This window comes from Acomys russatus, chromosome 10 (assembly GCF_903995435.1).
Source record: "Acomys russatus chromosome 10, mAcoRus1.1, whole genome shotgun sequence".
Classification (NCBI taxonomy): domain Eukaryota; kingdom Metazoa; phylum Chordata; class Mammalia; order Rodentia; family Muridae; genus Acomys; species Acomys russatus.
The window spans coordinates 240,596-255,589 of record NC_067146.1 but is presented as its reverse complement, the minus strand read 5'-3'; the positions used below and the strand labels follow the sequence as shown (position 1 = coordinate 255,589).

The following is a 14,994-nucleotide window of genomic DNA, read 5'->3' as shown; positions in this document are numbered from 1 at the left end:
ATGGACAAAGAAAACCAGACATGGGTGAGTGAATTCTTGTTGCTGGGTTTGTCACATGACTGGGGGACTCAAGTCTCCTTGTTTGTTCTGTTCCTTGCTATGTACTTGCTGACCATCTTGGGAAACCTGCTCATCATCATCCTCATCAAGCTGGATAACAGGCTCCATATGCCCATGTACTTCTTCCTCAGCATCCTATCCTTTGTGGATATCTGTTACACCAACAGCACTGTCCCCCAGATGCTCGTTCATTTCCTGTCAGCCCAGAAGTCCATCCCGTTTCACAGCTGTGTGCTGCAGCTGTATATCTCCCTAGCAATGGGCAGCACAGAGTTTTTCTTGCTAGGCGCCATGGCCTATGACCGCTACGTGGCAGTGTGCCATCCTCTGCATTACATGGTCATTATGCATGGAGGGCTGTGCCTGGGGCTGGCTTCAGCCTGCCTGGCTGCTGGCCTCACAAATTCACTGATGCAGACGCTCATGATCTTCCAGTTACCCTTCTGCCGTAAGGTCATCGATCACTTTGCCTGTGAGATGTTGGCTGTGCTGAGGCTGACTTGTGTGGACATCTCCCTCAACAAGGTCATGGTGGCCATCTCAGGGTTCCTGGTGATCATGCTTCCTTGCATTCTGGTGCTCTTTTCCTATGCTCACATAGTTGCTGCCATTCTGCATATTCGCTCTTCCCAAGGACGGCGTAAAGCCTTCGGGACTTGTGCCTCCCACCTCACGGTGGTTTCTATGTGCTTTGGGACAGCTATCTTTACATACATGAGGCCCGTGGGCAAGTCCTCGGCAGGACAGGAGAAGATGGTTGCTCTCTTCTATGCTGTCGTGACCCCGATGCTCAATCCCCTCATCTACAGCTTGAGGAACAATGACGTGATTGGGGCTTTGAAAAGAGCTTTGGAGAGACTTAAGGAAAAAAAAAATAGATTAAAGTAATTTCTTCCATGCAACAGTTCAACAAAACATATTCCAGATAAATACAAAGCAATAGAGATGCACGTTCTTCTTACATCTTCTTACATTACTACATTGTAACATGTTATAGTTTTAAATGTTCATTGATAAGTCAAAAGCAAAATTAGAAACAAGAAAAAAGTGTCCTTTATTGTTGGCCTAGATTCTGCCTCTGTTCATGAAGTAGACTGTAAACATCTTGGGTGTTAGGATATATGGATCTTACCATATGTGTTTCCTATACATTAGAAATGATACTGACTTTTTTTTTTTAACACATTATAGTTTTAATTATGCATTGATAAGTCAAAAGCAAAATCAGAAGCAAGCAAAACTGTCCTATATTGTTGGTCTAGATTCTGCCTCTGTTCATGAAGTGGGCTGTAAGCTTCTCGGGGCTTAGGGTATGTGGATTTTACCATATGTGTTTCCTGAACATTCGAAATGATACTGACTTCTTGCTGCTTGCATGATTCATCATTTAACAGTTTCTTCACCATTTTAATTCTACTTTCTGACCTTACATAAAGGAATTACTTGTTCAGTTTTAGGGTATTACAAAATAAGCTGTTTCTTAAAGTTTCAGATAGGAAGTGAGCACACAGCCCCTCTCTTAACAAAGGAGTTGTTAGAAATTGATAAATACTGGGAGGAGAGTCCGTCAGTTTTCTCTAAGCTCTGGTAAGTGAGCCATGCCCTAGTGGAAGGCTACATGTCTGAGAACAGATGGGCAGCATGAATTGGTCTTGATGGGTGTGGTAAAAAGAAAAAAGATGAAACAGAATTGGGCTGGTAAAAAACAAAGAGGGGCTGGATGTTGAGGTGAATATGATAAGAACACATTGTACAAAATTCTCTATGAACTAATAAAAGTAATAGTAAATCTCAGGTGCATAGTTAATGGCTGAGACTCTTCAGTTTTTCAGACATTTCTTTTGTATGAGTGCTTTGTTAATTTTTAGGAATTAGCAAAATGTTTCATTACAATCTTCATTCTCATTTCTCTCTTGCCATTTTAGAACTACTTTCATGTGTCTAGTGTAGTGCACACTGTTATTATTTTATTCTATACATTAACTTTTATATTTAGCTTTATATTTGACAATTTATACATAGTTGTACTCAAATACCATAACTATTTAGGCTATCCCATAGTATTTCTAATATCCCAGCTCTAATTCTTAGTGCCATCACTCAATTCATTAACACTGTGACATTAGGCACCTAAGCCCTTATGTGAAATTTTCTCTGGAGCACACATATAGGGATCACGTTGCTAGAACCCAGATTATGCTGTCCAGAGTAAGATTTATGTCTACAGCCTTGCTTCAGTATACAAGCCTTCTTTATACATGCTCAACCTCACTAACACTTGGCACGCTTAGAACTTAAAAAGTAACTCCACTTATGACTGATTGCTCATCTCCCCCTGGTTGCTTGCTTAGCACCTCCAAACACTAGGAAAGCCAGTCCTCAGGCACAAGGCTTCTGAGTCAGTCCCAGAGGCTGGACACTTCTAAGAGCTGCCCCCCCCCAGAGTGTGTGGTGCCTTCAGCAATAGGGTCTCACCTTCATGTTCTGAGGGGCAACCACGGGCAATAGCAACAGTGTTTATAATTTTAGGAATCTCTTTTATTCCCCTGTCCAACAACTCCAATGGTAGTTTCCTATCTCACCACGGATGAAGAACTACGAGCTGTTAATGCCTGCTGAGAGAGGGAGAATCCGTGTCCTCATGGGGCAAGCTCCTGCATAAGATTTTCAATATCAACTGGTCAGCCTTGGAATCAGAAGATTATATTCTCACACACAAATGTACACACATTATAAATACACATATATCTATGTATACATGTAATCATAATAATAATTAAAGAAGAGACCGTGAAATTGAGAAGGGTGGGCAGAAGATAAAGTGGAAAATGGAGACAGGGAAGTGATGTAGATTCAGTGCCCATGATGATGATCTCGAAAAATAAGTGATTCAAAACTCAAACAATAGTTATGTTCTTATGTGTAAGTGAGAGTACCTGCTTGTATGTCTATGTATCATGTACATGCCTGATACCCACAGAAGCTAGAGAGGGCATTGGATCCCTGGGACTTGGATTACAGGTAGTATTGAGCAGCCATGTGAAAGGTGGCGACTGAACCTGGGACTGCTGTAAGAACAGCAAGTGCCCTAACCTCCTGAACTGTCTTTCTGCACCTTTGCTTTGAACTTGTATAAGACTAAGAAGCATGAAGTTATTTTATTTTTTACTACTGATAAATAGTTGGTATAGAATTATTTTCACACACCATAATGCTATAGAGCATGACTTTCATGCTTATTTGATATACAATGTTAATAATGAAAATCAGGATGGTGTTATGGGACAATAAATAAAAATAAATAGTATTTTCATACTCTACCAGCAATGAGCTAAAAATACTAATAAGGAATTCTCACAATAATAGCATGAACTATAAAAGAAACAGAATTCTAATGACATAGGTACAAGACTATAGTGAGAACACTCAAATTTCAAGAGAAACAACAAGAGACCGGAGAGGTGGCTCAGTGGTTGAGAGCATTGGCTGCTTTTCCAGAGGAGCTGGGATCAATTACCAGCACCCACATGGCAGCTCACAACTATCTGTAAGTCCTGTTCCTGGAGGATCTGACACCATCACACAGACATACATGCAGAAATAAACACCAGTGTACATAAAATAAAAATAAATTAATTAAAACAGCAAATAATTTTTACCTAAATACAGAAGTGTATGTTTTGGGTAAAGAATGATTAATATTTTAAAAGTCACGTTTCCCCAAATGTTTATCTAAGTTCAAGGCAAGAACAATACTAATGCTATGTACACAGATGTGTGTGTGTGTGTGTGTGTGTGTGTGTGTGTGTGTGTGTGTGTGTGTGTACATGCATATCATAGCATGTATGTGAAGGTCAGAGGACAACTTTGGGAAGTTGATTTTCTTTATCCACCTTGTTTCAACAGGATTTTTATTGTTCCCACCACTCTGCATACTGCAGGTTTGCTGGCCCATAAGCTTCTGTGAGATTCTGTGTATCTGTCTATCTCTGTGTAGAAGTGCTTGGGTTGCAGGTGCAAGCTACAGCATCTGATTTATGTGGGTTCCAGGGATCAAACTCCAGTTGTTAATCTTTCATATCAAGAGCTGTTATTCTCTGTATGATCTTATTTGCACCAGTACATATTTTTGAATGCTATACCAATTTAGTTGATTAAAATTTTTTTACTTCCCCTTGCCTGGCAATACCAAGTGGGAGCTTGGTGCTCTCCTGCTACACTGCTCATAGAGAAAAGCCACATCTGGTCTCTAAGCTAAGCGGCGCTCCTTGCCTCTAAGCCCACAGCTCCTTTGAGTGGAAGGCAGAACAGGCCCCTTAAAGGTGTAGGTCTGGAGGCCAGCCCTGCATTCCTCACCAGAAGCTGTATTCCCCTGTGTGGATGAGTACCAGGATGGACACAGGGCCACATATCCAAATTCCACTTGGAAAACTGGTAAGCTACCCAGTGTGGATGCTGGGGACAAACTTGGGTCCCATGGAAGAGCAGCAAGTGCTCTTAATTTTAAGAATGTTATGACTTGGGCCCAGGGGTCCCGCTCAAACTAAGGCACCAGCCAAGGACAATACAGGAGGTAAACTTTAAACCCCTTCCCAGATCTAGCCAATGGTCAGAATATTCTCCACAGTTGAGTAGAGAGTGTGATATGACTTTCTCACATACTCTGGTGCCTCACATTTGACCATGTCCCCTGGAGGGGGAGACCTGGTGGCACTCAGAGGAAGGACAGCAGGCTACCAAGAAGAGACTTGATACCCTATGAGCATATACAGGGGGAGGTAATCCCCCTCAGGAACAGTCATAGGGGACGGGAATAATGGGAAAATGGGGGGGGGGGGAGGAATGGGAGGATACAAGGGATGGGATAAACATTGAGATGTAACAAGAATAAATTAATTAAAAAAAATTAAAAAAAAAGAATGTTATGAAAGAAATGTTATTGACTATGCAAAGCACAGTTCTCAAGTTAGATGAAATGAGAGACAATTTATTCTTCGACTAAATATGGGTGACCGCAGACCAGGAGCATATATTTGGGTTAGGCTAAATGGCATGTTCTGATAAGGAAACTACTTCATAAAGTTTTACAGTTATATACAAGAAGGAAGTCATAAATCACCACTAGTATGAGGTGTATAGCTGGCAAATTGTCTTTCTCTGTTGGGTAACTTCATTGAGCTTTCATTTTTATTTGTATATGTCTATATTTTCAGAAGCATCTGTGGTCGTAGTTTTTCTTACAAATCTTTAAAAGAGATTTTAGTGTCACCTAAACCCACTCCATATTCTCACCTTTACTCTATGCTTCCATCTGGCGCCCTTCTAGTCAGTCCTTCAGCCTTGTAGTATTGCTAACACAAGCATGACTTTTCCTCCGGGAATGTCAGTTACCACTACTAAGCAAGAGTCACAAACTGGTTTTGTTCATTTCTTTAAAAAAAAGTTTTAAATAAAAAATAGTATGTCAAGCACATTCCCCTCACATGTCCCCTGTTCCTGTTCTCTTTTTGTGCCCCTCGTCCTTTAGACAGTTTTACTTCTCCATCTACATAATCTATATACATCCATGAAGCTGTGTATTTGTATGATTTCCAGGAGCCACGAATGATGGAAACAATACTTTTGTCTTTCTGAGACTTTCCTCCAACTGGTATAAACATTTAATTGGTGAAAAATTATCATTTCCATATATATCACACTCTCTTTGTCCACTAACACCCAGGATGATTCCAAAGCTTAATGATTGTGAATGGTACTTCAATAAAGTTGGTGTATAAGTTTCTCTGTGACATGTTGACTTGGATCATCTTAGGAAAATATGTATGTTTTGCTATTTTTAAACACCTCTAGTTTCATGGTGTCTGCCTTATCACATGTTCTTATTAGCAGTGTGTAACAGTTCTCTCTATACACATGATAGTCAACATTTGCCACATACATATTTTTAATGACTGTTATTGTAACTAGAGTGAGATATAATATCAATGTAGTTTGGGTCTCTTTCTTCGATGGATCATGAAGTTCACTATTTTTAGGTGTTTATTAGCTATTTTATTTCATCTTCTGGGAACTACCTGTTAATTACATCAACTCATATACTGATTATATTGTTTGATTTCTTATTCTTTGTATGTTCTCTTTATTAATCCTATATGCAATATATAGCTAGCAATGATTTTAATTCCACATTGTAGGCTCCCACTTTACTTGATTAATGGCTTGCTTTTCTGTAAGAAGCTTTGTAATTTCACGAGGCCCCCTTTGCCAATTGATGATCTTGTTTACTATGAGATTGGAGTCGTTCCTTGTACAGCCATTACGTTTTGTAAAAGAGTAAAAAATGTGATGATAAATTCACACAGTAAAGAGAATTATAAATAAATTGAAAGCATTTTTGGAGAAATGTCAAGGATGCCTTGGAAATGGGGAGACATTTTTTCTCTCTACCCTGCCCCTGCCTTTTTCCTTTCTCTTTGGTATCCTCTCCTTCCTTCTGTTTTCATGACCATAGGCTGACTGGCAAACTCTGCTGTGTTTCTTTCTCCAGATCCAGTGCTAGTGTGATGCCCTCTCTGTGCAGATTATGTTTTGTGTTTTTTTTTTAAAACAAAATTTTTGGACCACTGGCCAAGAGTGGATGTCCTTGATCTCACTTTCATGGAGAAGAAACCAGGTATCAGACTTCCTAGCACAGTCCTCATTTGCAGACCAGAGGATGAGAACAGCAATACCTACTCATGGAAGCCTCCACTTTTCTAAGGAAAAGTAAGGACAGAAAACTTCTTAGTTCTCTGGATTTCATTGTGCAGGGATTACCAGATTACTAGCATATGTCACATAAACTTGTTGCTCTATTATTAAAAATTCTGCTATGCTTGTAAACATGAGCCTATCATAACTCCTTTGAGAGGCTTCACCAAGCCAAACATTAGACAGAGCTCAAGGCAGTCCTATGGAAGAATTGAAGGAATTATTGATGGAGACAGAGTGGCCAAAGGCTCCACAAAGAGACCTACAAAGTCAACTAACCTGGGCCCATGGGGGCTCACTGATACTGAACCACCAACTAAGGAATATGCATGGATTGGTCCTAGGCCCTCTGCATATATGTAGCAGATGCACAGTTTGGTCTTCATGTGTGTTCTCCAACAACTGGAGATGGGGCTCTCTCTGACTCTGATGCCTCCCTTTGGATACTGTTCCCCTAACTGGGATGCTTTGTCTGGCCTCAGTGGGATAGGATGCACCTAGTCCTGCAGCAACTTAATGTGCCAAGACAGGTTGATACCCATTGGGGACCAACCCCATCTCAGAGGAGAAAGAGAAGGGACAATGAGGGATGGGTATGTATGGGGAGGGGGACTGGGAGGAAAGTGGAGCTGCTATCAGGATGTAAAGTAAAAAATTAATTAACATATAAACAAATAAAGGGGAACAATGAAAAAATATCAGAGAACTAAAGTTTCTAACTTTTGAATCTTGAAATGATCTGTCTTCTTCAAAGAACAGGCAAGGATGAATATTCTAAAGAGGTTTATGGGTGTGATAGTAGAAACCCAAGCATAGAGAACGTGTCAATAATATGCAACTAGGGCTAAGAATAAAATGGTCCATAGTCCACTCTTTCATCATCAAGTTATGCACAGAGAACATCTAGATGGACTCCTGGGTTCTCTAAACTGTACCTGCTGAACAAAGAAAAGTGGAGATGGTTGAACTGGAATGAGAAAGTAGAGGTTTCCTCACACTTCCATCCTCATCAACTGGAATACACTATAAGCCATCCAAAGTGAAAACTCTCAAGAACAAACACTGTTCCCTTGAGAAATTAAATTTTGGCAAGTTCCTTGCCTTGCTCCAGGGACAAGAACCGAAAACTTCTATCTGCAAAGTTGAAATGCTTAGTGTGTTATGGTGCAGAAGTAGACAGATATAGGGGGAGGAAAAAAGAGATACCTAATAAACAAAGCATAATTGGCCCCTGGAGATTTCCTCACTAAAGTTTGAGAAAGTTACCTGTTCCAAAGTCACTCTCTTCAAATTCCAAACATTCTCATCTTTGCCACCTTTCAAAGGCATAGGGCGGGCTGCTGAGCTCTCCAACGGTGAGTCTGCCTTATTTTTTATTTCCTTAACACTCATTTAGTAACATAATTTCAAGGCTGAAAGTGTGGTGGCCTGAACAATAGCCTCCTGCCCCATCAAGACTGGTCCTCAGAAGCTAGATTCTATTTCCTCAAGTTAGAAAGCCATACTTTGCTAGTGATTTAAGAGTTCCCAGACTGTGTGGGGTTTTAGCCTCAAAAGGTCTTTTCTTTCTAAAAATGTTTCTTCCAACTGCCCCATCAAGTGCTAGCCAGAATGTCATGTTCTCCTCTGGGAACAGTGTCCACTCTTGTAGGTCAAAAGTGCTACTTAATAGGTACACATTTTAACATGGTCTTACAGTTCCAAGGATGTTTTCATTTGTAAGTATCTTAATAAATAGTATTGTTGTTATCATCATCATCATTATACCATATGTTTAAACTTTGAGAGAGAGATAAATTTCATTAAATCTTGATTTCATATGTGTAAATGCAGACCTTTTGCCATTTTAGAGTAATACCTGGTTTTTCATAAGTTATCAATCCAATGGAAAAAATAGTTTTAAGTAAAGAGAAAGACATAAAGCCTGTCATGGCAACATTAAAATCATAGACATTGGCCCTTAAGGTGTCTGCCACTCAAGAATGAAGACATGAGGTTTATATTTTTAAAGCTAACTTTCGTGGTCCATACTTGCATTCCTTGTGCTGGAAATCCACAGGCAAGTGGCTGTTGAGGTGGCTCACTGACCAGATAACCCAGCATAGTTGATGAACTCCAGGTTTCAGTAAGAAACTGTGAAAAAAAACCACAAGCTGGGGCTGCACTGAATGACAAAACACTGAGGCTGATCTCTGACATCTCCGCAAATGTAAGCACACACCAACATACACACATGTATACATACACGTAAGGAAACTGGGACAGAGGGGAGGACATCCTATTGGGACTCTAAATGAGAGAAGCATGGGAGAATAGCAAAGTAGAAGGATCTAGAGGGTCCTAGAAACCTACAAGTAGAACATTATGATAGGCAGATTTGGGCCTAGGGGTCCCGCTCGAACTAAGGCACCAGCCAAGGACAATACAGGTGGTAAACTTTAAACCCCTACCCAGATTAAGCCAATGGTCAGAACATTCTCCACAGTTGAGTGGAGAGTGGGATATGACTTTCTCACGTACTCTGGTGCCTCACATTTGACCATGTCCCCTGGAGGGAGAGACCTGGTGGCACTCAGAAGAAGGACAGCAGGTTACCAAGAAGAGACTTGATACCCTATGAGCATATACAGGGGGAGGTAATCCTCCTCAGGAACAGTCATAGGGAAGTGGAATAATGGGAAAATGGGAGGGAGGGAAGAATGGGAGGATACAAGGAATGGGATAACCATTGAGATGTAACAATAATAAATTAAAAAAAAAAAGAACCGTATCTATTTGTTTTTGAGGTAAAATGTGGTACAGGTGCTATTTTGGCTGGAGACTGCTTAATGCTCACTCTCAAAGTATTCTGGGACAAATGGCAATTACCTCCGTGGTTTTATATTTTTAAATTTATTATTATTATTATTATTATTTTACAGTTGACCCTACGTATTTATTTATTTTTTTCCTTGTTTTCATATTCACTTTTAAAATGTAAAATATATATAATTTGATGTAATAAAAAATTAATTATATCAGTAGGTAGTAAGTCACTGAGAAATACACTGTCATGATTATATTATTGAGCAAATACAACCTGGCTTTAAATATGAAATTTCTCCTTTTAAAAATGTCTTTGAAATAGCTGGGAAAACATCATTTGTTTGGTTGCAGTTATATTTTAGTTCCTTTAATTCCAAGTTGTAGAAGCATAAATAGTTTAAATAAATGAACAACTGACCATTCTTTTTATATTTTTCTTAATAGATTTTGATCTTTGACAATTTAATACAAGTATACAATACATTCTGATTATTTCCTCTACTCTATCTCTTTCCTCCCTCCTACCCCTTCAGTGCTATTTCCCCTATACATTTGGTTCCCATGGTTATGAGTTTGAGTTTTGGGTTGTGTCTAATTCATGGGTTTGGACTAATTCATTAAAGTTTGCTGGCTTACCAGTGGGTACTATACACCCCCACCCCAGATTCTATTAGTTGTCAGTAGTTCAGCTGTATGGAGTAGGCCTCTTGAGTCTCATCTGAATTTATGGCTGACTGTAGACAGGGCTGACTTGTGTGAGCCTAGGGCTAGTAGGTGCAGCTCCTGTACACCCATGGTTATTATAGCCATGTTAGGCATTGAAAATGTAGAAAATGACATTTTTAAAGCCCTTCTCCTTATCTTCCAGCTCTTATTTTCTCTCTGTACAGTCTTTTACAATACCCCTAAGCTGTAAAATGGTGGCATAAATGACTTTTTTAGGGACAAATCCTTGAGTGACTTTATTCTCAGCATCTAGTGCAGCTTCGCATCTGAATTCACCTCCATTCACTGCAACAAACAGCTGCTTTGATTAATGCTGAGCGTAGCCTTATTCTGGGAGGTGTTTTGATGCCCTAGTAACTAAACTAAGAAGTACTAGTAAACTTAACTGCTGCCACTAAGGCCTAAGTACTCCTCAGTCATGGGTTGTCCATCAGATTTAAAGTACCAAGCATGGATCCCATCTTGTGGAGTAGCCCTCGTATCCAACCACTCTCTCTCTCTCTCTCTCCTCCCCTCCTCCTCGCTCTCTCCTCTCCTCTTCTCTCCTCCCGCCTCCCTCTCCCTCCCTCCCTCCCTCCCTCCCTCCCTCCCTCTCTCTCTCTCTCTCTCTCTCCTCCTCTCCTCCTCTCTCTCTCTCTCTCTCTCTCTCTCTCTCTCTCTCTCTCTCTCTCTCTCCTGTGTATACAAACATGGGATCATTGCTGTCTCAGTTACATTAGAAGTCCTCGTAGATGGGACTGATGGTTTATTAGAGCACATCTAACATACAAAATAGAGAGAATTGTTGCTATTCCTTTAAAGAACACTTTCACAATACAGACATTTTTAAAGTCATTTATCTTACACTAGTATAGATTACGTTTTGTGTTTTAAATTTTTATTTCAACCCTGTGGCAAAAAAAGTAAGCTAAAAATAAATATTAATTACTTTGTTTCCATGTTGTTAGCAATAAGTGCTCATATATTTCTATTTAAAAGAGTGAAACAATTTTAAATGGCAGAATGGCAGATGTCTGTAGCCGTTCTCTCATGAGAAAAAGATAGCAAAAAGAGAAACTAGAAAGCATTCTTATATTGAAGAAATACACTTCAAATCTTTTATTGCAAATGTTTAGGATGTAAATCAATGCCCCTAGACATGTTAGTTATAATTAATTTTTGGGAACGTTCTGTTTGCTATCAAATAGACCTAACAACATACCTCAGCACACACATTCTGAAAACTCTAAAAGAAATGGGTCATTTGTAGGAAATAAGGATGGACGGATGATTATTTTCATTAAGCTGTATTTTGCAATGTGGTTTCCTCAACTATTGACGGATCTGTCAAAATTATTAGAGTGTAGGAATTGACTTACATCTTCATAGGAAACCATTTTAAACATCAACAGCCAGCATTTGTAGGAGGACCAAGAAAATCTCTAATGAGTATAAGGATTATACAGTAAATCATGTTTGTGTCATGTAAAACATATAGTGGAACAAAAAGAAGTTTAAACATAAAGGGAAATGTAACAGAAATGTATAGAGTGAGCATTGCTGTTTTCATGATACTGTGCATTAATCTTAGGTTCCATAACCACCCATAAGTGATGTGATATCTAATGAGCATTCTAAAAGCTCATAGGCTGAAAGTTGGCATCAATAGATATATCAGTGTCTGCCTCGCCTCTGTAGTCACAGCGTGACTGGTAGAAGCTGTTGGAATAGTCACTCTAGTGTACTGCTACAGGACTCTCTCCAAGCTATGGGACATGATCTCCCTTCGTAGGAGATGGGTCACTTTCTCCCTTCTGTACATGAGCAAATGGAAAGGAAATGTCCTTGTACAGTCAAAAGTTGCCAGCAGTGTGAAGTAATGCATTTCACTAGTAGTGATGCTGACTCTCACATTCCTCTTAGCAAGTTGTCTCTCGCCTAAGAAAAGTGCACTGTGTTCTTAGTAATCGTTTGATTATAAGCTTTGGTTATTTTATGTTTCCTTTTGTTTTTGAGTTGCAGAAGGTTCCCTGAGGACATTCTGGACATTGAGTACATATTGGGGATGCTTTGCAGGTGCTGTTGCCCATTCTGTTCTGCTGACTGGTTTCACATTTCACTTGTTCTCTCCTGTGCCATACTCAAACTATCCAACAAGAGAAATTACTACCTTTTCGGTTTGTTTGTTTTTCTTACTGTGTTTTTAGAAAGGAGCGTACATTGTAGCCAAGGATGCCTGGGACTCATTAGACAACCAAGCATGTAACTCATGGAAATCCTTCTGCCTCAGCATCTTTAAATTGTTTGTATTACAAGCACAAGCCATGGCAGCTGGTAAGCAATATCGCTATTACATATGTGCTATGGTTAGTGCTGTATCTTCTACTCTTCTCTCTTCGCTGCTAAGAATGATCTCTTTCCCAGTGGAAATAAATGCTGTCACCACTGGGAAGATATTATTATTCAGCAGGAACATGATATTATGGGACACTTCTTTAAATCCAATTGAAAGCATATGTGGTTATTTTTCACTATTATCTAACACTGTGTCTTGAAATTGATAATTTGAAATGCAGTGGATTACCTGGCCCAGTGTGGTGTGATGTGGGTGACAGAGACCGCTATTTGACACTATGAAAGTAAAATTTATACAAAATAAACTTCACCTTGCCTAGTAATTGTGTATATTCCAAGTTTTACGGATGTATTCTATTGTGGAGATGTAAATAAGGCTCAGTCTGAGATCTCTACAGGAGAAATCCACTTAACAAAAAAGTTAAATGGAACTGGACTTCATTTATAATTCAGAGACTTATTGTTGATGAAACTTTTCTTACCACAAAGAGGCACAATCCCCTAAATACTACGCCAAATAAGATTTTGAATCTAAAATTACTTGATTTTCTTCCCATTTTAGGTTAGGTGTTTGGGAGAAGAAATGATGTTGCAGTAATTAGAATCATAAAGATCTAGGTCGTTTTCTTTTTAACATTAGAAGCACCATTACAGCTTACCATGGTCTTTAGTGAGGATGACCTTGAAGTTCAGAAATGTTGGCCTGCAGCATGGTCTGAAAAACACTCTTCCAGTCCTGAAATTCATGGGTGAGGACTCTGCCAACCAGACGTGGGTGGGTGAGTTCATCCTCTTAGGGCTCTCCAGTGACTGGGACACTCAGGTCTTCCTCTTTGTCCTCATCCTCGTCATGTACTTCATAACCGTTGTGGGGAATTCCCTGATTCTTCTCCTCATCAGACTGGACAGCAGGCTTCATACTCCCATGTACTTCTTCCTCAGTGTTCTCTCCATAGTGGACCTTTGCTATGGGAATAGCATTGCCCCACAGATGTTGGCTCACTTGGTTTCAACTGAAAAGCACATCCCTTTCCGCAGCTGTGTGCTCCAGCTCTACGTCTCCTTGGCATTGGGGGGTTCTGAGTTCTTCCTTCTAGGAGCTATGTCCTATGATCGCTATGTAGCAGTATGCTACCCATTGCACTACACCTTCATCATGGATGGAGGACTGTGCCTGGGGCTGGCTGCCAGTTGCTTGATGGCTGGTTTCTTGAATTCACTGATGGAGACAGTGATCACCTTCCGCCTTCCTCTGTGTCACAACGTCATTAATCACTTCGCCTGTGAGACTCTTGCGGTGCTTCGGCTAGCCTGTGTAGACATATCTTTCAACAAGGCCATGGTGGCCCTTTCAGGGTTCCTGGTGATCATGCTCCCCTGTTGCCTGGTACTGTTCTCTTATACTCGCATAGTCATTGCCATTATGCACATTCGCTCTACTCAGGGGCGTCACAAAGCCTTTGGCACTTGTGCCTCTCACCTCACTGTGGTTTGCATGTGCTTTGGGGCCACAATCTTCACCTACCTAGGGCCACGTTCTGCCTCCTCTGAGGACAAGGAGAAGATGGTTGCTCTGTTTTACGCTGTGGTGGCACCCATGTTGAACCCCGTGATCTATAGCTTGAGGAATAAAGAAGTCACGGCTGCTCTTAGGAAACTTGTTGGAAAATTAAGGTAAGAGAACGAAGATCTTAAGAAGTCCCTGCTGTCCATCTCAAGGACCAAACCTGAGACCAGCTAGGTGTAGGTAGAGCTCCTGCACCTCGGCGAGGAAAATCGATCATTGCGATCACATAGTCATGGTCAAAAAAGTTTCTACACACATGTTTAATGATTTTCATAGCAGGGAGCAACACAGACGATGTGCATGTCAGTTACCTACGAGATGCCCTCTTGAGATCCTGTTCTCTCTTACATGCAAGGTTTTGGAGATCTCTTCCTCCCACCTTTGATCTTGTCAGTCTGTTAGTGAGAAAGGGATGAACCTCAGCTTGTCCAAACACACCTGGCCTCATATCCTTCTTGTTTGGCCGTTCACTAGCTAAGCTCTCCAGTAAGTTTCTGAGCTATTTCATGCCAGAAGTAATCCATTTTGCTAAATCCGCAAAAGTACTACGTTCTCAGAGTGGCTGTAAAAATGAGGGGTAATTTATGCTAAATGCTAACCCACCATCGTTTGCAGGGAAAGTTCACTTTTCTCTCTTCTCTAAGTGTTTCCAATTGGCACCTAATGCAAAGACACTCACCTCCCTAGTTCAGAGCTAATGACTCTGTACCACCCTTGAAGCCATGATGAAATCAGTTGGACATTTTGAGATG

At 40.3% G+C, this 14,994-nt stretch overlaps 2 protein-coding genes across 2 annotated transcripts; both read left to right on the top strand.

Annotated features, from left to right (window-relative positions):
- LOC127194811 (olfactory receptor-like protein OLF3) lies at positions 1-948 on the top strand. The gene has a single exon (XM_051152384.1). The coding sequence runs from the start codon at positions 1-3 to the stop codon at positions 946-948; it is 948 nt and encodes a 315-aa protein (XP_051008341.1).
- Positions 949-13,420: 12,472 nt separating this feature from the next.
- Positions 13,421-14,353, top strand: LOC127194202 (olfactory receptor-like protein OLF3). The gene has a single exon (XM_051151524.1). It carries the CDS (start codon positions 13,421-13,423, stop codon positions 14,351-14,353), a length of 933 nt encoding a protein of 310 aa, XP_051007481.1.
- The last annotated feature ends 641 nt before the right edge of the window (positions 14,354-14,994 follow it).